Raw genomic sequence first — 26,225 nt, forward strand, 5'->3', positions numbered from 1 at the left:
TTGCTTTCTTAGGGGTGAACTGTAAGAGGAAATTGTAATCTGCAATAATTTTCGACCCTTCAACTGAATGACTACAACTGGTTTGTCCTGACCTGATATCTACCTCAGATTAAGAATATAGCATGGACATATATACACTAATAAACGTAAGGTAGATAGCTAGTGGGAAGCAGCCACAAAGCACAGGAGGATCAGCTCGGTGCTTTGTGACCGCCTGGAGGGGTGGGATAGGGAGGGTGGGAGGGAGGGAGACGCAAGAGGGAAGAGATATGGGAACATATGTATATGTATAACTGATTCACTTTGTTATAAAGCAGAAACTAACATACCATTGTAAAGCAATTATACCCCAATAAAGATTAAAAAAAAAAAAGAATATGGTATTGGTAGGCTATATTCTTCTCTCCTCCAAAGAACAAAAAGACCCAAGTGAAGGAAGGTTGGGCAGAGGTGACAGGGCCTCAGTCTGAAGAGACAATGAGATGTGGATTTACCCAGACAAGGAAGTTGCTCCAGAAGGCTCTTGCAGGCTGAAGTAATCTAGTTTTGATAAAGACTTCAGGGAAGCCGTGCAGTCTCACTAAGTGCCGGCTGCCCTGCATGGTCTGACGTTAGCTACCAATAACGACTGACAGGCCAGGGGTTGGTGAAAGGGAGAGAGAAAAAAGCAACCGCTCCACACCAAATAAAGTCATCAAGTGATGCATATCTTCCCCTGGCTTCCAATGACTGGCAAGTGTTAAACTCACTGGCTCTACCAGGCTCATCATACTGCCCACAAGCTTGAGACGCCTCTAGAGCCCACTGTAAGCTGAGGGACCCGTCTCAAGAGCCCTGCCGAACAGGAGAGCAGAGAGTACGTTTCGAGTGTACTTCTTCCACAGGCTTTCTCTGTGAGGCCTAGTGCGAGAAAGGGGGAGACTCTGCGTGGGGTGGTGGAACATTATCTGGCAAGTGGAGGTGGTTCTCTGGGGCCATGAGACAGTGGTCTTGAGCAGAGCATGCGCAAGGCCTGGTCAATCAGGGCCTTGACTCCACATGGGGAGAGAAGGGAGGCCAGGGGAAGTCTGTCAGCCTGTAGCAGCTGATGGGAAGTTCACCAGTAAAACAGACACTTGGGGCAAGAAAAAATACTGAGAGAGTGCTCTTATTTACCCTGGGAAATGGCCGACCATAGGACAAGCATTTCAGGCCAGTGCCTCCCCTAGGGCAGTACTCGCTTGTGCAATCTCATGCTGATTTCTAAGGGTTGGGAGGGCCTCCCTCTTGCTCATTAAGCCCTTTTGGTTATAGGGTGGGCAGCGGCCAGGCTGATGACTGCTGAGACTGACTCACAATTGGCCCTCAGTGTTGCTTGTGGTGGGAGAGGCACCACCAACTCTAACTTCTGAATTAACTGACTGACTTAGAAAGAGGTAGGTGGTAAGAGAACAGGGTGGAGAGGTAAAAGGGTCTATCTTTCTGAAATTGCTTATGTTACAAAGGGGCTATGTTTAAACTAGAGGGATCTCTCAGTGGAAAGGTTTTCCTTGTGTACAAAAGAGAGCCAACCTTTTCCAGCAAAATATTGAGAAGGAAACACTCTTGAATGAGGCTGAGTATGCAAAGGCCTCTGCCATGCAGAAAGTGTCCCATGTTAATGTTCTAATCTCTGCTTGGCATAGAAAAGCTACTGTCCTCCACCCCCATCCAACCTTAATGTGTTGTCTACTGATTGGTCTGATCAGAAACACCCTGGGTTGTTAGAATGATTTCTATATTCGACACGTAACAGGATGCTAGTGAGATAGGTCCCTCCCTGTGAAAGGAGAGACACAATTACGTTGCAGTCAAATAATTAAAAATCCTGGATCAGTATATAAAAACACCCACTCATTTCTGACGGAAATTTTGCAGCATGTGCTTCAGTGTCAAATGAAAAAGATATCTTCCAGAATTTGATCCTCCTCCAGGTCTTCAGGAGTCCTGTGTGCCCCGGTCTTGTTCCAGGTTGATTTCAGAGGACTGAGTAGGCAAGTACTGTGATGCCATGACCCAGCTTCTCTGGAGCGATGGGGCCGCGGTTTGGAAGCAGTCTTGGGACTCAGAGATTGAACCAAATCCAGTAGAGATGTCTCATACCTGTTAACACATACAACCCAGACAGAAAATGATCAGATCAGTAAAACATTAAAATCCAAAAAGCCCACAGAGATGGGCTTCCCAGGGCAAGAATCAGACCACAGATCACATCATACGCAGGAGGGCCTTCTAGGGGAACTTTAGGGAAGTTCAGAGGGGCTCTGCTGTCTGTCTGTCTCTAAGCTCTTCTTTTCTGCTGACTACTAACATTCTTTTCTAACCTGTGAAGACAGACCGTGGGGTGGGCAAAGTAATCATGATAACAATAACAGTATTAGTAGCAACATTTATCGCAGGCTTACTAAAGCATCAGGCACTGTTCTCAATGCTTTACATGTATCTCACTTTCATTTAACCGTCTACATAATCCTATGAGGTAGGTCCTGTAGTAATCTGATCCCCATTATATACACGAAGAAAGCAAGGTTCAGAGAAGTAACACGCCTAGCAAGAAGAAGACACTACACGGCAGGGTCAGGATTTGAACCCAGGTCATTTGCTTCCAGCCCTTGTACACAGGACACTACGCTGCCTCTCAACTTCTTTGCAGCCAGACAGACTTGGCTGAAATCTCTGCTCTACCATGTGCAAGCTCTGTGACTTAGGGAAAGTTATTCAGTCTCTCAGTTCAGTTTGTCATGTGTAAGGGACCAACAGAAATCCTGTTAGGATTAAATTAATGAGTTGGTATAAATTAACATGTGATAAGTACTCAAACGAAATGAACCACCACCAACCACAACAAAGACTGGTTTTCACCCAAAGAAGGTGATGTTGTGTATATGGTGGGACTGGAAGGGAGTCCTCTATTATGAGCTCCTTCAGGAAATCCAAACAATTGATTCCAACAAGTACTGCTCCCACTTAGACCAACCGAAAGCAGCACTCGACAAAAAGTGTCCGGAATTAGTCAACAGAAGATGCATAATCTTCCATCAGGATAACGCAAGACTGCATGTTTCTTTGAAGACCAGGCAAAAACTGCTACAGCTTGGCTGGGAAGTTCTGATTCATTCGTCGTAATGGAAAATATTTCAATTCCCTGGAAGACTGTAAGAGGCACCTGGAACAGTTCTATGCTCAAAAAGATAAAAAGTTTTGGGAAGATGGAATTATGAAGTTGCCTGAAAAATGGCAGAAGGTAATGGAACAGAAGGGTAAATACGTTGTTCAATAAAGTTCTTGGTGAAAATGAAAAATGTGTCTTTTATCTTTACTTAAAAACCAAAGGCAGAGGAGAGGGGGAAGACGGCGGAAGAGTAAGACGCAGAGATCACCTTCCTCCCCACAGATACATCAGAAATCATCTACACGTGGAACAACTCCTACAGAACACCTACTGAATGCTGGCAGAAGACCTCAGACCTCCCAAAAGGCAAGAAACTCCCCACGTACCTGGGTAGGGCAAAAGGAAATAGAATAAACAGAGACAAAACAATAGGGACGGGATCTGCACCAGTGGGAGGGAGCTGTGAAGGAGGAAAGGTTTCCACACATTAGGAAGCCCCTTAGCGGGAGGAGACTGCGGGTGGCGGAGGGGGGAACTTAGGGGCCGCAGAGGAGAGCACAGCAACAGGGGTGCGGAGGGCAAAGCGGGGAGATTCCCGCACAGAGGATCGGTGCCGACCGGCACTCACCAGCCTGAGAGGCTTGTCTGCTCACCCGCCAGGGCAGGCGGGGCTGGGAGCTGAGGCTCGGGCTTTGGTCGGAGCGCAGGGAGAGGACTGGGGCTGGCAGCGTGAAGGGGTTAGTGCACCACGGCTGGCCGGGAGGGAGTCCGGGGAGAAGTCCGGACCTGCCGAAGAGGCAAGAGACTTTTTCTTCCCTCTTTGTTTCCTGGTTAACAGCTGATATTTCAGCAGAAACTCTGCAAGCCAGAAGGGACTGGCAGGACATATTTAAAGGGATGAAGGAGAAAAACCTACAACCAAGATTACTCTACCCAGCAAGGATCTCATTCAGATTTGATGGAGAAATTAAAACCTTTACAGACAAGCAAAAGCCGAGAGAGTTCAGCACCACCAAACCAGCTTTACAACAAATGCTAAAGGATCTTCTCTAGGCAAGAAACACAAGAGAAGGAAAAGACCTACAATAACAAACCCAAAACAATTAAGAAAATGGGAATAGGAACATACATATCGATAATTACCTTAAATGTAAATGGATTAAATGCTCTCACCAAAAGACACAGACTGGCTGAATGGATACAAAAACAAGACCCATATATATGTTGTCTACAAGAGACCCACTTCAGATCTAGAGACACATACAGACTGAAAGTGAGGGGATGGAAAAAGATATTCCATGCAAATGGAAACCAAAAGAAAGCTGGAGTAGCAATTCTCATATCAGACAAAATAGACTTTAAAATAAAGACTATTAGAAGAGACAAAAAAGGACACTACATAATGATCAAGGGATCGATCCAAGAAGAAGATATAACAATTGTAAATATTTATGCAACCAACATAGGAGCACCTCAATACATAAGGCAAATACTAACAGCCATAAAAGGGGAAAGCGACAGTAACACATTCATAGTAGGGGACTTTAACACCCCACTTTCACCAATGGACAGATCATCCAAAATGAAAATAAATAAGGAAACACAAGCTTTAAATGATACATTAAACAAGTTGGACTTAATTGATATTTATAGGACATTCCATCCAAAAACAACTGAATACACATTTTTCTCAAGTGCTTATGGAACATTCTCCAGGATAGATCATATCTTGGGTCACAAATCAAGCCTTGGGAAATTTAAGAAAATTGAAATTGTATCAAGTATCTTTTCCAACCACAACGCTATGAGACTAGATATCAATTACAGGAAAAGATTTGTAAAAAATACAAACACATGGAGGCTAAATAATACACTACTTAATAACGAAGTGATCACTGAAGAAATCGAAGAGGAAATCAAAAAATACCTAGAAACAAATGACAATGGAGACACGATGACCCAAAACCTATGGGATGCAGCAAAAGCAGTTCTAAGAGGGAAGTTTATAGCAATACAATCCTACCTTAAGAAACAGGAAATATCTCGAATAAACAACCTAACCTTGCACCTAAAGCAATTAGAGGAAGAAGAACAAAAAACCCCCAAAGTTAGCAGAAGGAAGGAAATCATAAAAATCAGATCAGAAATAAATGAAAAAGAAATGAAGGAAATGATAGCAAAGATCAATAAAACTAAAAGCTGGTTCTTTGAGAAGATAAACAAAATTGATAAACCATTAGCCAGACTCATCAAGAAAAAAAGGGAGAGGACTCAAATCAATAGAATTAGAAATGAAAAAGGAGAAGTAACAATGGACACTGCAGAAATACAAAAGATCATGAGATTACTACAAGCAACTCTATGCCAATAAAACGGACAACCTGGAAGAAACGGACAAATTCTTAGAAAGGCACACCTGCCAAGACTGAATCAAGAAGAAATAGAAAATATGAAGAGACCAATCACAAGCACTGCAATTGAAACTGTTTTTAAAAATCTTCCAACAAACAAAAGCCCAGGATCAGATGGCTTCACAGAAGAGCTAACACCTATCCTCAAACTCTTCCAAAATACAGCAGAGGGAGTAACACTCCCAAACTCATATGAGGCCACCATCACCCTGATACCAAGACCAGACAAGGATGTCACAAAGAAAGAAAACTACAGGCCAATATCACTGATGAACATAGATGCAAAAATCCTCAACAAAATACTAGCCAACAGAATCCAACGGCACATTAAAAGGATCATACACCATGATCAAGTGGGGTTTATCCCTGGAATGCAAGGATTCTTCAATATATGAAAATCAATCCGTGTGAAAAACCATATTAACAAATTGATGGAGAAAAACCATATGATCACCTCAATAGATGCAGAAAAAGCTTTTGACAAAATTCAACACCCATTTATGATAAACACCCTGCAGAAAGTAGGCATAGAGGGAAATTTCCTCAACATAATAAAGGCCATGTATGACAAACCCACAGCCAACATCGTCCTCAATGGTGAAAAACTGAAAGCATTTCCACTAAGATCAGTAACAAGACAAGGTTGCCCACTCTCACCACTCTTATTCAACATAGTTTTGGAAGTTTTAGCCACAGCATTCAGAGAAGAAAAGGAAATAAAAGCAATCCAAATCGGAAAAGAAGAAGTAAAGCTGTCACTGTTTGCAGATGACATGATACTCTACATAGAGAATCCTAAAGATGCTACCAGAAAACTACTAGAGCTAATCAATGAATTTGGTAAAGTAGCAGGATACAAAATTAATGCACAGAAATCTCTGGCATTCCTATACACTAATGATGAAAAATCTGAAAGTGAAATCAAGAAAACACTCCCATTTACCATTGCAACAAAAAGAAAAAAATATCTAGGAATAAACCTACCTAAGGAGACAAAAGACCTGTATGCAGAAAATTATAAGACACTGATGAAATAAATTAAAGATGATACAAATAGATGGAGAGATATACCATGTTCTTGGATTGGAAGAATCAACATTGTGAAAACGACTCTACTACCCAAAGCAATCTACAGATTCAATGCAATCCCTATCAAACTACCACTGGCATTTTTCACAGAAGTAGAACAAAACATTTCACAATTTGTATGGAAACACAAAAGACTCCGAATAGCCAAAGCAAGCTTGAGAACGAAAACAGGAGCTGGAGGAATCACGCTCCCTGACTTCAGACTATACTACAAAGCTACAATAATCAAGACAGTATGGTACTGGCACAAAAACAGAAAGATAGATCAATGGAACAGGATAGAAAGCCCAGAGATAAACCCATGCACATATGGTCACCTTATCTTTGATAAAGGAGGCAGGAACGTACAGTGGAGAAAGGACAGCCTCTTCAATGAGTGGTGCTGGGAACACTGGAACACATACTTTTACAGGTACATGTAAAAGTATGAGATTAGATTGCTCCCTAACACCATACACAAAATAAGCTCAAAATGGATTAAAGACCTAAATGTAAGTCCAGAAACTATCAAACTCTTAGAGGAAAACATAGGCAGGACACTCTATGACATAAATCACAGCAAGGTCCTTTTTGACCCACCTCCTAGAGAAATGGAAATAAAAACAAAAATAAACAAATGGGACCTAATGAAACTTCAAAGCTTTTGCACAGCAAAGGAAACCATAAACAAGACCAGAAGACAACACTTAGAATGGGAAAAAATATTTGCAAATGAAGCAACGGACAAAGGATTAATCTCCAAAATTTACAAGCAGCTCATGCAGCTCAATAACAAAAAACCAAACAACCCAATCGAAAAATGGGCAGAAGACCTAAATAGACATTTCTCCAAAGAAGATATACAGACTGCCAACAAACACATGAATGAATGCTCAACATCATTTATCATTAGAGAAATGCAAATCAAAACTACAATGAGATATCATCTCACACCAGTCAGAATGGCCATCATCAAAAAATCTAGAAACAATAGATGCTGGAGAGGGTGTGGAGAAAAGGGAACACTCTTGCACTGCTGGTGGGAATGTGAATTGGTACAGCCACTATGGAGAACAGTATGGAGGTTCCTTAAAAAACTAAAAATAGAATTACCACACGACCCAGCAATCCCACTACTGGGCATATACCCTGAGAAAACCAGAATTCAAAAAGAGTCATGTACCAAAATGTTCATTGCAGCTCTATTTACAATAGCCCAGAGATGGAAACAACCTAAGTGTCCATCATTGGATGAATCGATAAAGAAGATGTGGCACATATATACAACGGAATATTACTCAGCCATAAAAAGAAACGAAATTGAGCTATTTGTAATGAGGTGGATGGACCTAGAGTCTGTCATACAGAGTGAAGTAAGTCAGAAAGAGAAAGACAAATACCATATGCTAACACATATATATGGAATTTAAGAAAAAACAATGTCATGAAGAACCTAGGGGTAAGACAGGAATAAAGACACAGACCTACTAGAGAATGGACCTGAGGATATGGGGAGGGGGAAGGGTAAGCTGTGACAAAGTGAGAGAGTGGCATGGACATATATACACTACCAAACGCAAAATAGATAGCTAGTGGGAAGCAGCCGCATAGCACAGGGAGATCAGCTGGGTGCTTTGTTACCACCTAGAGGGGTGGGATAGGGAGGGTGGGAGGGAGGGAGACACAAGAGGGAAGAGATATGGGAACATATGTATATGTATAACTGATTCACTTTGTTATAAAGCAGAAACTAACACACCATTGTAAAGCAATTGTACTCCAATAAAGATGTTAAAAAAAAACAAACAAAAAAAAAAACAAAGGCAGTTTTTGGCCAACCCAATAAAATCTGATGGGACAAGGGAGCATGTGCGTGAACAGAGGAGATATGCCAGGCATGTATATGTGGGTTCTGGCCCGCAGCACAGTGTGTATGCCAAACAGTTGGCTGCTTGCTTGGTATGCACATTCATGCCAGAAGCAGCCTGGTGTGGTGCCGGGCCCCAGATTAGTGATGGTGATGGTGGCAGAAGCAGCAGTGGTGGTGGCAGTCGTGGGAGGCTGGCTTGCCTATCTTCCCAGAGCTCATCCCCAAGGCAAAAATATTAGCTCTCTGGCCTGAGCACTGGGATAAGAACTGCTAGTGTTTAGGCAATAAACGTCAATAAATTATTACAAAATAAAAGCATACGCATGGACATTATAATATAGCATATCAAAGAGATATCAGAAATCTTCAAAGAGTTTAGAATCTCTGGTTTTAAAAACTGCTGCAACATTGCAAAGCAAATATCCACAGGCTGAGAAACAGAAATTAAATATAAAGATTGTTGCATTTGATGGAAAAGAACATTGTTTTTATATACAGCTTCAAATGAACCAATTAATGAGGAATACAGTTTTAAAATTATTTTTTTCTTTGTAATTTAAGATACAGTAATAGAAAGCATAATAGGCATTTTGAATTACCTACAAACCATTAGGTGACTTTCGGTTTCTCATATGACCTCTACAAGTTACAGAAAATGCCAGAGAAAACATTAAAATGTCATTGTACAAATTTAAATTTATACACATACATGAAACTATGTGTATGAATAGTTAAATCTTTTAAAAAAATTGTTCCATAAGAACCATCAGTTCTAGATATACCAAAATATACTATTTATATTTGTATAATATATAAAATATACTATTATATTTTGAAATAATTTATCAGAAATCTATCCGAATGTCACAGCTTATAAAATATCCTTAACAGTTCCAGTGTCAGTTGCCTCAGCAGAAAGATCTTTCTCAAAATTAAAAATTACCAAAATTTATGTGTGATCTTTCATTTGCCAAGAGCAACTAATCTGCTTTTAAGTATATCACTTAAAATAAAGTTGCTAAAAGTATAAACTTTGATGATCTAATAAATGAATTTGAAAAAACAGGAACCAGAAAAATCTTATGATCAACCAAGTTATCACATTAATAAAGTATTACTATTTATTATATTATATAAAATTATAACATCAAAAATATTTTTTTTGCTGTCTGCAGGTTTATATTACTCATGTATCACCTGTTATTTTATAAATTTCTTCTTAAAGGAAAATGCTTTGTAGTTTAGTCCCTTTAACTGCATTTTTCATCCTACCTTTTGAACAAGGGATTTTCATTTTGCACTGGTCTTGTAAGTTATGTAGCTGACCCTGCCCTTAAGTCCCAGGCAAGACCTTGAAATGAAACAATTTCAAGGTCCAGTGCATAAGCTGCACTGGATGAAAAGCTAAACATGATGCAGGAGCTTTCCCTTCCCACTCTCTTTTTTCACCTTTGGTGATTTCAGTAGACCTCTCCCGATTACCCTCCTCTTCTCTTACCTTTTAAATGATGGAATGTCCCAGGGCTTAATCTTTAGTTCTCACGTCTTAGGTAATTCCATTCATTCTCATGACTTTTAATAACAGCAATATGTCAATGACTCCTAAATGTACAGCTCTACCATCAGCCTCACTCTCGAGCTCCAGACTCATACACCCAACTGTTGCCTGATACCTCCACTTGGATGTGCGATAGGTATCTCAAACTATCTAAAACAGAACTATTATTTTTTTCTCTAAATCCCACTCCTCTCTATCAACACAGCTGCTCAGGGTTGCCAAAAACCTGCTGGTATGCTTGATCCCTACCTCTGGGCCTGTGCGTGTGTTGAATCCTCTGCTTAGGAGGCTCTTCTCTCAGATCTTATTTGCTTTTATCTTTCAACAGTTACAAGAGTAGGGTCATTATTTTGTTTATGTTATTATCTCCAGTGCCAAGAATGGTATCTGACCCAAGGTAGGAGCTAAATATTTGTTGAAAAAATGAATGGTTCTATGGTTCAAGTTTTAGCACCTTCCTCCATAGGCAGCTTTTTAGATCTTTGGACAGCTAGTCTTTTAAAAAATTACAATATATTTCAAACAGTATGGAAGTATTACTCATCCAATTATTCTTCTTGTTCTTTTATAAAAAAGGATAATATACATATGGATTGTATAAACTACTTTTTCACTTAATATATTGGGAATATTTTTTCCATATCAATTTTTTGTAACATTACTTTTAATGATTTCAGATTACTTTGTCTCCTGGAAGCACTCTTAATTTAGTTAACCAATCCACTATTGAAGAGCACTTAGGTTAGGTCCAAGGTCTTTTGAGACTAAATCAGCTATATCTCTCATTCCTTTTTTCAATCAGTCAATGCCCAAAGGGTATTCTCTACCCCAATTCATCATAAATTAGCAAAGTACTGCTATCCCTATTACGTTCTATAGTTTTACTCTCTTTTTTCCCCAACACTTCCCATCTCCTATTTTAACTGAAACTTGATTTTCCTTCCTGAGGTCAATGTTTCCCTTACATCCTTCTCAGTGAGAATTGTTAATACTCAATATACCTTATATATTTCAGGGCCAAGAGGTAGTATTTGGATCATCACTGCTTCCATTTTTGCTTTTTGATCATTATTTTCCCTGTCTCTCATTAAACTCCCAGTGCTCTAAGGATTCTGTCATCTGCTCTACCACCTTCAACTTCTCTTCATCTGTAACATCTATTTACCCATTCACTCTCAATCACTGATGATAACACTTGATTCAGTCTTCTCCTTCAACTGTTACCATCATCCCTGCTAATGTCAACATTACATGAATGACACTCAACCAACACTCTGACTTAGTTCTTTGACCTCTCAGGTCAAATACTTTCTCAGTAAGTCTTTCTTTTTATATCTAGGAACTTGTGACCAATTAAACAGCATCTCTTCTGAATTCAGTAATTCAAACATCCTACTACTTCCTGATGCCCACATCTTACCCTCAAGCTTGTTTTTTCAACTATTCCCACTATCTCTGCCCATTGGTCTCAACGAACCATTAATTCAAACAATCATTGCTCTAAGAACTGGGAGTGAAGTGGTGAATAAGATAGCTCAGATCTCTGTCCTGTGGGACCATTAATAGCTTACCTTCTTCCCAACCCTTTACTTCTTATTGAACTTGAATTTCATGGTCCAGCATTCCAAACACTCGTTTAACAAAGCTCTTAAAAACATGTCCCCTGTATATTTGTCCCCTCCCCTAAATCTGGCAAAATCATAATACTGCATGAATCCAAATGTCTGCCTTTTCTGTGAATTGTAGTTGGGAAACTTAGTGTAAATAAAACAAAATCAAAGAAACAAAGAGCAGATCCAATATAGATTCCTAGTCACTAACCTTAAATGGGTGCTAAACATTTTCTTTTTTTTTTGCGGTACGCGGACCTCTCACTGTTGTGGCCTCTCCCGTTGCAGAGCACAGGCTCCGAACGCGCAGGCTCAGCAGCCATGGCTCACGGGTCCAGCCGCTCCGCGGCATGTGGGATCTTCCCATACCCGGGGCATGAACCCGTGTCCCCTGCATCAGCAGGCAGACTCTCAACCACTGCGCACCAGGGAAGCCTGCTAAACGTTTTCTGACAGAGCTACTGTATTTCTCTAATCAGCTGTTCTGCTCTCTTCATTTCCCCTTCTCGCAATTTATGCTAAACAGATGGCCTTACTTCCCACATCAGAGAAAGGAGGTCATTAACGAGAAACTGTCGTCACTTTGTCACAAGTCTTTCAGCACCTATCATTTCCTCCTTTTACACTGAAGGAAGTGATCCTTCTCTTAGACAAGGCTAATCACTCCATTTGTGCTTCTTAGGAACCTTTTAGTATTGACTATCCACTCTAGAACCTTCAATCTTTTCCTGTTTACTAGATAACTAAGAGCACTTAAGACATTCTTTCATTTCCATAACCACACCATTTCTCAATTTTTTCCAACCTGGCTTTCATCTTCTGTACTAAAATTGAACTCACCAAATTTCACCAGTAACTTCCATGCTGCTAAATCCAATGGACATTTTGTAGTCCTTGTTTTAATAATGTCTCGCCAGCATTCAATGTGGCTGATTGCTTCTTTATAAACTTTAAACTGTTTTATTGGGGTAAAATATGCATACATAAAAGTACACCTATTTTAAGCATTCAGCTCAGTGATTTTTAGTTTAACAGAGTTGAGCAACTACCATAATTTAATTTGAGAACATTTCATTCCCCGCCTCCCTCCCCCGCCCTGAGAAACTACCCATTAGCAGTCACTCCCTATTACATTCCTTTTTTTGCCAAATAATATGCCACAGTATGAATATACCACATTTTATTTACCTTTCATCACATGATAGACACTGGATTGTTTCTATCTTTTGGCTATTGTGAACAGTGCTGCTATGAACAGTCATGTATGTGTTTTTAGTAAACATATGTTTTCATTTCTCTTGGGTCGATACCTAAGGGTGGGATTGCAAATTCTATGTTTAACCTTTTAAGGAACTGCCAGACTGTTCTCTAAAGTGGATTTGTCACTTCATGTCGGTATTTGGAGGTCTTTTTTCTGGGACTATTAAGCTTCTTCAGAGAAGAATCTTTCAGTATTCTAGGAGGGAGATGTGGTCTACTTCTGGGACAGGGAAGGAGGTCGACTTTTTCCATTTTTATACTTTGAATTCATCCCATTTTCAGTGCTCATCTAATCTTCCAAAGTACATGACATTCCTGTGTCTTCTCTTCTCTGTTGAATTTCTCCAGAGAATTCATCTCCAGTCTTTTGTCTGGGACTAATATTCCATATATGGCACTGTGGCAGGAGTACTGGGTTTTTTGATTCTTGCTTCAAATGTCTACCTCATTTCTAGTTCTACCTCATATCACCACTCTTTACTGTTCATGTTGCTTCCAATTCCCAAACTTTTACAAAGTTCTGTGACATCAATCTCTTTTCATTTGAATACGCTTCTCAGTGCTTTCTATGTGGTAGCTTCCTCTGTCCTGTCTAGTAAGTTACTAACCCTACATTCATTTTCCATTTTCCAAAAATGTATATAAATCTCAGGTATATTGATGACTCTTCTCCCATTTATTCTTGTGGATTTACACCTTTAAAAACATTAATTTACTCTCATCTTACTGGTGTCTCAGGAAATAGAAGAGATAAATACAAGCTCTCAATCATCTTAGCTAGGAAATACATTTGCAGAAAGGTTCCATAAATTTCTAGGTTTATTATTAGAAATTTCTGAGTTTTTCATCGCTATTACAAATGAGTTTCCCCCTCCCCACTTTATCTTTCAAATAGCTAATGTTGGTATCAAGATTTATAGTAATTGAGTTTTTTGGTTTTTTTTTTTTTGGCCACACCACACGGCATGTGGGATTTTAGCTCCCACGTCCTCTGTGCTGGAAAAGTGGAGTCTTAACCACTGGACCACCAAGGAAGTCCCTACAGTGATTGAGTTTTGTACATTATTGAACTCTCAGTTCTTTATTTTTTCAGTTGATTTTTATGGGTGAACAATTACAAACCTTATAATCATAAGGTTTATGTGTTCTCCCATATTTGTATTATTTTTTCTTATATTATTGTATTGGCTAGAACTTCCAGGGCAATACAAGTTTTATAGCCACCTTTGTATAATTCTGATCTAAACAGAAATTATTCTATTTTATCACTATTAAGTATTTCTCATCTAGATACTCTTTATTATATTAAAAAGTATTTTCTCTTTTGGCTTACTAAAAGCAGGAATGAAAAATTAATTTTACCAAGTAACTTTTAAGTATATACTGAGACGATAATACACTTTTTCTTTTTTGGCATATTGTTAAGAAATATTCTATTTTTGGCTTCCAAAATAGTAGGCATATTTTAATTATTAGAATACATTCTTCCTGGTTATATAGTATTATTCTTTATATTTACTCAGATTTTTATGATTATTTTAGGGTTTAAAACATCTATATTTATGGGAAATATTTGTTCATAATCCTTCTTATGGTTCTTTATATCCCTATATATTAGTCTTACCTCAGTGGGAGAAAAGGAATAGTACCAATTTAAGAAAGAATGAATTTATAAAGAAGGTAGAAGGATAACCAATTACCACACTGGACTAGGTGACCTAAAATAGGTCATCTCAGGAATCCTAAAACAGTTCCTCTCAAAAGTTTCCTACTTTTTAATTGCTAAAGCAAACCTAGACTGGCATTCAGGTTTCTGAAAAATAGAAGATATTGCATATTTTATAAGTGCTTCCCAATCATCTGTCAAACATCACCAATAGGTTAGTTAAGAAAAAAGGGTGGTCTTGAACCTGCCTATGAGGCTGCAGATCTCATAGAAGAACTACTCACATAGATGGAGAGAAAGTCAGATATGTGCAGACACAGAATTGAGGGTAATACTCAGAAAGTTACCTTTCTATTTCTTGTTCTCCATTCAACAGAGGCGCTGTCACAAAAGGACTCTGCTAATCCTAATTTAATATATTTCTTCTTGAAGCGCATATAAGCCACAGAGTGAATACTATGCAAAGTCAGTGCACCTTGGAGGGAGGCTAAAGAATTTACCAGAAAGTCGACGGGTATACGGGAGATCCTCTAATCAAGAACAATTTTAATATAACATATTAAAAGGCACAAATAACAGAGTAAAATCTTTTAGTCATGTTATTATTTTATATTTTTGTATAATATTTACATTTTATATAAGACTCCGTTTCTTACAGGGAAGAAGAAGGAACCACAATAATTGTAGTATATTGTGTGTAGCCACAATAATTTTGAAGAAAAGAACAAAGCTGGAGGGCTCATATAACATGATTTTAAGACTTACTGTAAAGCTACATTAATCAAGACAATGTGGTATTAGTGAAGAATGGATAGACAGATCAATAGAAAAACAGACAGAGTCCAGAAATATACCAACACAAATATGATCAACTGAGGTTTTTACAGATGTACAAAGTAAATTCAGTGGAGAAAGGATAACCTTTTCAACAAATAGTGTTAGTGTCTAGTTTCAACAACTAGACATCATATGCAAAAACAAACTTTAGCATAAGCCTCATAACTTATACAAAAATTAACTGTACATTCACCAAGACAGAACACATTCTGGGCCATAAAACACATCTTAACAAACAGAAAAAAATAGAAATCATATAAATCATACAATGTCTGCTATTAGACCACAATGGAATTAAATTAGAAATCAATAACAGTTATCTTTATAACTGGAAAATCCAAAAATACATGGAGAATAAACAGCACATTTCTAAATAACAAATGGGTCAAAGAAGAAATCTTAAGATAAACTTAAATATATTTTGAATTAAATAGAAATGAAAACATAATTTATCACAGTTTATGGGATGCAGTGAAAGCAGTGCTTAGAGGGAAATTTATAGCATTGAATGCATACATTAGAAAAAAAGAAAACTAAAATCAATCAGAAATTTATAGCATTGAATGCATACCTTAGAAAAAAGAAAACTAAAATCAATCATCTAAGCGTCCACTTTAGGAAACCAGAAAAAGAAGAACAAATTAAATCCAAAAAGAGGGGATGTATGTATATGTACATCTGATTCACTTTGCTGTACAGCAGAAACTAACACAACATTGTAAAGCAACTATGCTCCAATAAAAATTAACAAAAAAACCTAAAGTAAGCAGAAGAGAAGAAATAATGGGAAGTAGAGCAGAAATCAGTGGGACTGAAAACAGGAAATCAACAGAGAAAAATCAATGAAACCAAAAGCTAGTTTTTTGAAAAGATCAATAAAATCGATGTCTTTAGCCAGGCTAATTAAAAGCAAAACAAAGCAAAACAGATGGCACAAATAACTAACATTAGAAATGAAAGTATATCACTACAGATCCTATGGACATTAAAAGGATAATCAAAGAGTTCTATGAATAACTCTATGCTCATAAATGTAATAACCTAGATGAAAAGGAACAATTCCTTAAGACACAATTTGCCAAATCTCACACAAGAAGAAATAGACAATCTGAATAGGGCTTTATCTATTAAATAAATTGAATCAATAATTAATAACCTTCCAAAATAGAAAGCAGAGGCCCACATTGGTTCACTGGTGAACTCTAGCAAACATTTAAGGAAGAAATTATAAGAATTCTCTACAAACTTTTTCAGAGGACAAAAGAGAGGGAATTCTTCCTAACACATTCTATGAGGCCAGATTACTGTAATACCAAAACCAGACAAAGAGATTACAAGAAAAGAAAACTACAGACCAATATCTTTTATGAGCACAGATGGAAAAATTCTCAACCAAGTGGGATTTATCTCAGTAATGCAAGGCTGATTGAACATTTTAAAAATCCATTAATGTAATCCATCACATCAACAGGTTAAAAAAAACCACATTATCATATCAATAAATGTAGAAAAAGTATTTGACAAATCCAACACCCATTCATGGTAAAAACTCTCAGTAAACTAGGAATACAGGGAACTTCCTCAACTTGATATGAACATCTACAAAAAACCTACAGGTAACATCATACTTAATGTTGAGAAACTTGTAGCTTTCCCACTAAGTTCAGATACAAGGCAAGAATATCCTTTCACCACTCCTTTCCAACATCATACTGGAAATGCTAGCTAATGATTAAGATCAGAAAAGGAAATAAAAGGTATACAGATTGGAAAGGAAGAAATAAAACTGTCTTTGTTCACAGATGACATGATTTTCTATGTAGAGATCCAAAAGGATCAACAAAACCCTCCTGGAACTAATAAGCAATTATAACCAATGTTGCAGTATACAAGGTTGACATACAAAAGTCAACTGCTTTGCTATATAGTAGAAATGAACAGATAGAATTTGAAATAAAATTAGCACCCCCCAATGAAATGCTTAGGTATAAATCTAACAAAATGTATAAGATTTATATGAGGAAAACTACAAAACTCTGATGAACAAAACCAAAGAAGAACTAAATAAATGAAGAGGTATTCCACATTCATGGATAGGAAGACAATATTGTTAAGAAATCAGTTCTCCACAAGTTGACCTACAGATTCAACATAATCAATCCCAATCAAAGTCCCAGCATGTTATTTTGTGGATACTGACAAGCTGATTCTAAAGTTAATGTGGAGAGGCAAAAGATCCAGAATAGACAACACAAAAATGAAGGAGGAGAAAAAAGTTGAGGAGTGACTTTACCTGACTTCAAAACTTACTATAAAGCTACAGTAATCAAGACAGTGTGGTACTGGCAAAAAAAAATAGACAAATAGATCAAAAAAACAGAATAGAGAGCCCACATAAGTATTGATATAATCAATTGATCTCTGAAAAAGGAGCAAAGGCAATGGAGCAAAGATAACCTTTTCAACAAATGCTCAAAGATGGCCTGGAACAACTAGATATCCATATGCAAAAAGATGAATCTGGACACAGACCCTACACCTTCCACAACAATTAACTCAAAATGTAAAATGCAAGACTATAAAACTCCTAGAAGATAAATAGGAGGAAACCTAGAAGACCTTGGGTATAATGATTACTTCATAAATACCACGCCAAAGGCACTATCCATGAAAGAAATAATTGATAAAATGGACTTCATTAAAATTAAAAACTTCTGCTCTGCAAAAGACAATCTCAAGAGAATGAGAAGACAAACCACGGACAGGGAGAAAATATTTGCAAAACCCACATCTGATAAAATACTACTAACCAAAACATACAAAGAACACTTACAACTCAACAATAAGAAAACAAATGACCTGATTAAAAAATGGACCAAAGATCTTAACAGACACCTTTCTGAAGAAGATACACAGATGGCAAATAAGCATATGAAAAGATGCCCACATCTATGTCATCAGGGAAATGCAAATTAAAACAACAATGAGATACTACTACACACTTATTAGAATGGCCTAAATCTGTAACACTGACAACACTAAATACTGGGGAGGATGTGGAGCAGCAGAAACTCTCATTCATTGCTGGTGGAAATGCAAAATGGCACAGCCACTTTAGAACACAATTTGGCAGTTTCTTACCAGACTAAACATATTCTTACCCTATGATCCAGTAATCATGCTCCTTGACATTTACCCCGAAAAGCTGAAAACTTATGTCCACACAAAAACCCGCACGTAGATGTTTATAGCAGCTTTACTCATAATAGCCGAAACTTGGAAGCAGCCAAGATGTCCTTTAGAAGGTGAATGGACAAATAATGATGTGAATGAATGTGGGACATAAAGACAATGGAATATTATTCAGCACTAAAAATAAATGAGCTATCAAGTCATGAAAAAACATGGAGGGGCTTTACATGCATATTACTAAGTAGCCAATCTGGAAAGGCTACATACCAAATGATTCCGTCTATATGACATTCTGGAAGAGGCAAAACTACAGAGACAGTAAAAAGATCATTGGTTGCCAGGGGTTGGGGAAGTGGGATGAATAGGCAGAGCACAGAGGGGTTTTACGGCAGTGAGAACACGCTGTCTGATACTATAATCATGGATACATGTCATTATAAATTTGCCATAACTCATAGAATGTACAACACCCAGAGTGTACCATAATGTAAACTATGGACTTTAACTGATTATGATAGGTCAATGTAGGTTCATGCATCAGTTTTAACAAATGTACCTCTCAGGTAGGGCTTGTTGATAATGAGGGAAGTTATGCAGGTGTGGGGGCAGGAGATATATGAGAAATTCCTTTATCTTCCTCTTAGTTTTTCTGTGAACCCAAAACTGCTCTAAGAAAATAGTCTTTTTAAAAAGTTAATCTAAATGGATCATAGGTTTAAGTGTGAAACATAAATTGTAAAACTTTTAAAAGAAAATATAGGAAAAACATCTGTGACCTGAAGTTAGTCAAAGAAATTTTAAATACGACATCAAGAGCACAATGTATAATATAAAAAATTAGATTTTATCAAAATTAAAAACATTTTATCTGTGAAAGATACATTAAGAGAATCAAAAGACAAGTTCTATATTGGAAGAAAATACTTGGAAATCACATATCAAACAAAAGACTTCTATCCAGAATATATAAAGAAGTCTCAAAATGATACTGGATAGAAATTTGGACGGACACAAAGTGGTGTATACATATGTATAAATTAAATGTATAATAAAAATAGCACAAAAGCTGGGAGGGGGGAAAGTGAGAGTATACTGTTGTATGGGTCTTATACCATACATGAAATGCATGATGTTACTTAAAGGTAGACTGTTGCAATTATATGGAACTATCATGAATGGCATTGTTGCATTAATTTCAGTTTCCAATTGCTCTTTGTTAGTAAATAGAAGTACTATTGAATTTTGTGTGTTGGCCTTTTATCCTGCAACCCTTAATAAAATCATTTAGTTCTAGGAACCTCTCTGTAGAGTACATGGGATTTTCTATTGGGATACTCTGTAGAGTACATGGGATTGTCTATTTTCTAGACATCATTTCATCTTTGAACAGGGACAGTTTTATTTATCTTTTCCCAATACTTCATCTGAAGTACTTTTAGCGTTTCTTTTAGAGCAGGTCTGCTGTTGATGAATTCTGTTCCCTTCATCTGAGAGCTTCTTCATCTCACCTTTATTCGTCAAAGATATTTTCAATGGAGACAGAATTCTGAGTTGAGAGGTCTTTTCCCTCAGCGTTTTATAACTTCTACTGTCCTTGATTTCTGATGAGAAATATATAGTCATTCGAATTGTTGTTCCCCTGTATGACATATGTCCATTTTCTCTGGCAATTTCCAGTATTCTTTCTATATAGTTTTCACAAGTCTAATTACGATGGGTCTAGGAGAGATTTCTTTGAATTGATCTTGCTTGGGTTTGCTGAGCTTTGTGAATCTTGTGTCTTTTACTGAATACATTTTCTTCTAATATTTTTGTACTTTATGTTTTTTCTCTTTCTAGTATTCTCACACAATTTGATGAGGCTCTGTTTCTATATCTTTTTCAATCTTTTTTTTTTCCTGTCTGTTGTCCAGACTAGATAACCTCCAGTGATTTATCCACAAGCTTACTGATTCTTTCCTCTGTCATTTCTATTCTGCTATTAAGCTCATCCAGTGGATTATAAATTTTCAGTTACTTTACTCTTTATTTATTTTTTTTCCAGTACGCAGGCCTCTCACTGTGTGGCCTCTCCCATTGCAGAGCACAGACTCCGGATGCGCAGGCTCAGCGGCCATGGCTCACGGGTAAAGCCACTCTGTGGCATGTGGGATCTTCCTGGACCGGGGCATGAACCCGTGTCCCCTGCATCGGCAGGTGGACTCTCAACCACTGTGCCACCAGGGAAGCGCCCAGTTACTTTACTCTTTTAGTTCTAAAATATGCATTTGGCTCTTTATATTTTCTATTTCTATGCTGATATTTTCTATCTTTCCATACGTTTGAAGTCTGTTGACCCTTACTTCATGAAGCATGGTTATAATAGTTGCTTTAAAGTTGTCTGATAAATGCTACATCTGTGTCATCCCAGGTTTGGCATCTATTGATTAAAAGACAATCAAACTCTTGGGAGAGGAGATTTTCAAGGTTCTTCATATGCTGAGTAATTTTAGACGGTATCCTGGACATTTTGAATATTTATGTCACCTAGGTATTGTTTAAATCCTAAGGAGATTGCTGATTTTGTTTTGTTTTGTTCTATTGTAGCAGGCATTAAACTAGGATTGGTTCAGGACACAGTTCCAAATGGTTTTCTTAGTGTTGCTATAATGTCAGTTAAGTTTTCAAAGTATTTGCAGTGTTATTTGGATAAGTCCTATCTGCATCCTACCCAGCAGACAGTGTGGGATCTGGGCAGTGGACAGTACTCTAGTCCAATGCCTGTGATTGGCTGTCCATGGGAGGGGTCAGACATGTTTTTCTGTAAAGGACCGATGTAAAGTAAATATTTTAGGCTTTGTTGCCAAGAAGCAAAATCCATGAGAAGCTTTTCTTACATAACAAGGGAGAAAACAAATTCCACGAAGTTTATATTGGCAAAATTAAAAATAGAATAATTGAGTATACTTGAAAAATTTTTCATTCAGGTCCACTAATGAGAAGACTAGAATTCTTCTTTTTTGGAGGGGGAGGGGAAATAATTTCACTTAATTAGGGTTCAAAGTTAATGTTCCCTATCATCCAAATTGAAAATGTTCATCTGTTAATGCTGATCTGTAATGAGATTTTTAACATTTTAATATACATATAAATATATATGAAATATATTTAATATATGTAATATATTTTATTAAATATGTTATATAATATATAAAACATTAAATAATATTAATATTATATTTAATTATATAAGTATAATATAATTATACTACAGTTATATATAATTATAATATATAATACATAAAAAATGCATAATATATAAAATATAATACATATAATATATAATATTATAATATATAATTATTATAATTATATATAATCATAACAAAATTTATAATTATAATAAAATTTATTATTAAATTATATACAGTTATAATTTATAATTGTATATAAAGTATAAAATATATAAAATATAATACATAACATATAATATTATATATAATACTATATAACATATTATATATTATATATATTATAACATTCAAAATTACATATAATATATTATATTATATATTATACACTGCAATACATATATTAATATGATGCATATAATGTATTATATACATTATATTTACTATATTATAATATATAATATATATTATGTTATATATACATTATATATAATATATTACAGTATATATTAATATAATGTGTATAATATATAGCATTAATATTATTATCAATATATGTTATATAGTATTATATATAAATAATATATTTATATGAAATAACATAATTATTATATATTTATAGTAATACATTTATATATAATATATAAAGAATATATTTATAATATTAATGTTATATATGATATATATTATTATATTATATTAATATATATTAAAATGTATAATATATATTAGTATATTAATATTATACATTATGTGTTATATTATATAATATATAAACTTGAAAATATATAATATATTGTTATTAATAATATATAATATGATACACCATATATTAATAATTATATAATACAAATAATTATTATATTATTAATTATACAATAATTAATAATTATCAGCAATATATTAATATATTATACAATTTAAATACTAATATTTACTATAATATATAAAATTATATTTATATGTTATATTTAATATATAATATATATTTAAAATATATGAAATATATTTTAAATATATTTCATATGTGAAAATGCAGACTGGTATTGTCAAATAGTGATATTAATCCACAAGCATATGATTTTAATTTAATATATATAGAATTCTATTAGATTCTTCTCTTAATATTTGCCTTTTAGCATGTCATTACGTTGAAGACTAATCACTCCAATTGATGGTTAGGCAGAATGGCACAGTTAAACGAATTTTGCAATGTAGAAATATCCTTTCTCTGCATTTGCATCCAGGTCACAAAAACGTTCCTAGAAGTGTAGGTTGAGCTCAGAAATCATATCCATGACAGATTTTTATGAGAATGAACGTCTCACTTCTTTAGGTTTTGACAGCATGAGAAGCCATAATTCAAAAAGAGTCATGTACCACAATGTTCATTGCAGCTCTATTTACAATAACCAGGACATGGAAGCAACCTAAGTGTCCATCAACATATGAATGGATAAAGAAGATGTGGCACATATATACAATGGTATATTACTCAGCCATAAAAAAAAACGAAATTGAGTTATTTGTAGTGAGGCGGATAGACCTACAGTCTGTCATACAGAGTGAAGTAAGTCAGAAAGAGAAAAACAAATACCATATGCTAACACATATATATGGAATCTAAAAAAAAAACAAAAAAAAGGTTCTGAAGAACCTAGGTGCAGGACAGGAAAAAAGATGCAGACGTAGAGAATCGACTTGAGGACACTGGGAGGGGGGAGGGTAAGCTGGGACTAAGTGAGAGAGTGGCATGGACATATATACACTACCAAATGTAAAATAGATAGCTAGTGGGAAGCAGCCACATGGCACAGGGAGATCAGCTGGGTGCTTTGTGACCACCTAGAGGGATGGGATAGGGAGGGTGGGAGAGAGATGCAAGAGGGAGGGGATATGGGGATATATGTATACGTATAGCTGATTCACTTTGTTATACAGCAGAAACTAACACAACATTGTAAAGCAATTATACTTTAATAAAGATGTTAAAAAAAACTGTAAAAACAACAACAAAACAACAACTTGATATTACTTGTGATTCACAAAAGGTTAGTTCACTGAAATGACTATCACAGTACAAATTTCTATATAAGCATCTGTTTTGCCTTTTAAGTTTAGGTTGAATTCATTAAGAAACATTGTCAAACCTGCAGCAAAAGCTAATTTTCAAAGTGAATCTCAGAAGTCAAAGGGGATTTTTCTCGTTCAGAAAAAATTCAATTTCAGTCCTCAAAAAAATCACAAAACTGGGCTTCCCTGGTGGCGCAGTGTTTGAGAGTCCGCCTGCCGATTCAGGGGACACGGGTTCGTGTCCTGGTCTGGGAAGATCCCACATGCCGCGGAGCGGCTGGGCCCGTGAGCCATGGCCGCTGAGCCTGCGCGTCCGGAGCCTGTGCTCCGCAATGGGAGAGGCCACAACAATGAGAGGCCCGCGTACCGCAAAAAAACAAAAACAAAAACAAAAAAAACTCATGGAACTGATGATGGTTAAGACCATGAGGACAAATGAAGTTTGCCATTGACACTACTGATTTAATAACCTGTAATAAATTAAAATATGTTCCTCAAAGTAGCTGCTGATGAATAAGGTGATGAATAACAAAAAGCTTTAAATACCTTACATTTTTCACAAGCTTTATAAATTGGGTTAATTAAACCTTTGTCTGCTCCATACATAATTTTGCCACCATCAGTTGTAATACTAGAGGATTCCACTTAAGGTTGTACTGAAAATATATTTTCTCAACTTCCTTGAAAATATTCTTGCCTGTAATTTTTCCACATAGACTATTCACAGAAGGTAATTCTTCAGTCACTGGTACAAACTTGGCACTTGGCACTGACTCCAACAGAACCCAATCTGTAATATGAGTCAACTCATTAAGAGTCAAGGAAAACCACCTGAAATCACTTGCCTTGTTTTTAAATTGACTATTGATGCTCCTTCTAATGTTAGCTTTTTAAGCAATTTTAGACACTACAGATATCTACAGCTCTCTCTTTTTGTAGCTCTCTCCTGTTCACTCCTCTGCCCTGCAAACACTAGCCATCTTGGTATCCTCAGACTCCCAGCTCTGCCTCCTCAAGTCAGTGAACTTGCTGGGCTCCACGGAGGTTCCTGATTTGTGGCCTAGAAATGTGATTGTAGAGCTAACCTCATTTATTTCTCCTCTTTCATGGATAACTGTCCTTGACGTACAGTATCTGAAAACAGTTGTTTCATGTATTTTGTCTGTTTGTTTTCTTGTTCAGGTGGGGGAATAAATCCAATCCCTGTTACTCTATCTTGGCTGGAAAAGGAAGCACCTTGATAGGACCTAGACTTGAATTTTAAGAGCAAGCTTTAAGAATATGCTCTAAGTCACATCATAGACAAAAGTAAACTCAAAATGGATTAAAGCCTTAATGTTAACACCTGAAACCATAAAACTCCTAGAAGAAAACATAAGCAGTACACTTTTTGACATCATGCTTAGAAATTTTTTTTTAGGCAAGGGAAATAAAAACAGTTAAACATTTTTTTGATATTTTGATTGATTAATATAAATCAATGAATTAAAATTGCTTGTATATTAATTTAAAAAATAAAATCAATTGCAAGATTAAAAAAAGCAAATATAAACAAATGGCACTACATCGAAATAAGAAGCTTTTGTGCAACGAAGGAAACCACCAACAAAAGGAAAAGGCAGTCTCCTTAGTGGGAGAAGATATTGCAAACAATATATCCAATAAAGATTTAATATCCAAAATACACAAAGAGCTCATGTAACTCACCTAATTTATGACAAAGGAGGCAAGAACATACAGTGGAGAAAAGACAGCCTCTTCAATAAGTGGTCCTGGGAAAACCGGACAGCTACATGTAGAAAACTGGAATTAGAATACTCCCTAACACCATACACAAAAATAAACTCAAAATGGATTACAGACCTAAATGTAAGGCCAGACACTATAAAACTCTTACAGGAAAACACAGGAAAAACACTCTTTGACATAAACCACAGCAAGATCTTTTTTGACCCACCTCCTAGAGTAATGAAAATAAAAACAAAAATAAACAAATGGGACCTAATTAAACTTAAAAGCTTTTGCACAGCAAAGGAAACCATAAACCAGACAAAAAGACAACCCTCAGAATGGGAGAAAATATTTGCAAATGAAGCAACGGACAAAGGATTAATCTCCAAAATATACAAGCAGCTCATGCAGCTCAATATTAAAAACAACGAACAACACAATCCAAAAATGGGCAGAAGATCTAAAGAGACATTTCTCCAAAGAAGATACACAGATTGCCAACAAACACACGAAAGGATGCTCAACTTCACTAATCATTAGAGAAATGCAAATCAAAACTACAATGAGGTATCACCTCATGCCGGTCAGAATGACCATCATCAAAAAACCTACAAACAATAAATGCTGGAGAGGGTGTGGAGAAAAGGGA

At 36.3% G+C, this 26,225-nt stretch overlaps 1 protein-coding gene across 4 annotated transcripts in view; it reads right to left on the minus strand.

Moving 5' to 3' along the window:
* Positions 1-258: 258 nt before the first annotated feature.
* KIAA1328 overlaps positions 259-26,225 on the minus strand; it is a gene marked incomplete at its 5' end in the record, with an annotated part of 384,225 nt that continues 358,258 nt past the window's right edge. For all 4 annotated transcript variants that reach the window (XM_079942020.1, XM_079942019.1, XM_079942021.1 and 1 more), the window contains one exon: positions 259-2,121. In XM_079942020.1, the coding sequence (XP_079798146.1) occupies positions 1,911-2,121 (211 nt within the window). In that variant the 3' untranslated portion in view covers positions 259-1,910. The remainder of the gene's footprint in view (positions 2,122-26,225) is intronic.

This window comes from Stenella coeruleoalba (genome assembly GCF_951394435.1).
Source record: "Stenella coeruleoalba genome assembly, chromosome: 14".
Classification (NCBI taxonomy): Eukaryota; Metazoa; Chordata; class Mammalia; order Artiodactyla; family Delphinidae; genus Stenella; species Stenella coeruleoalba.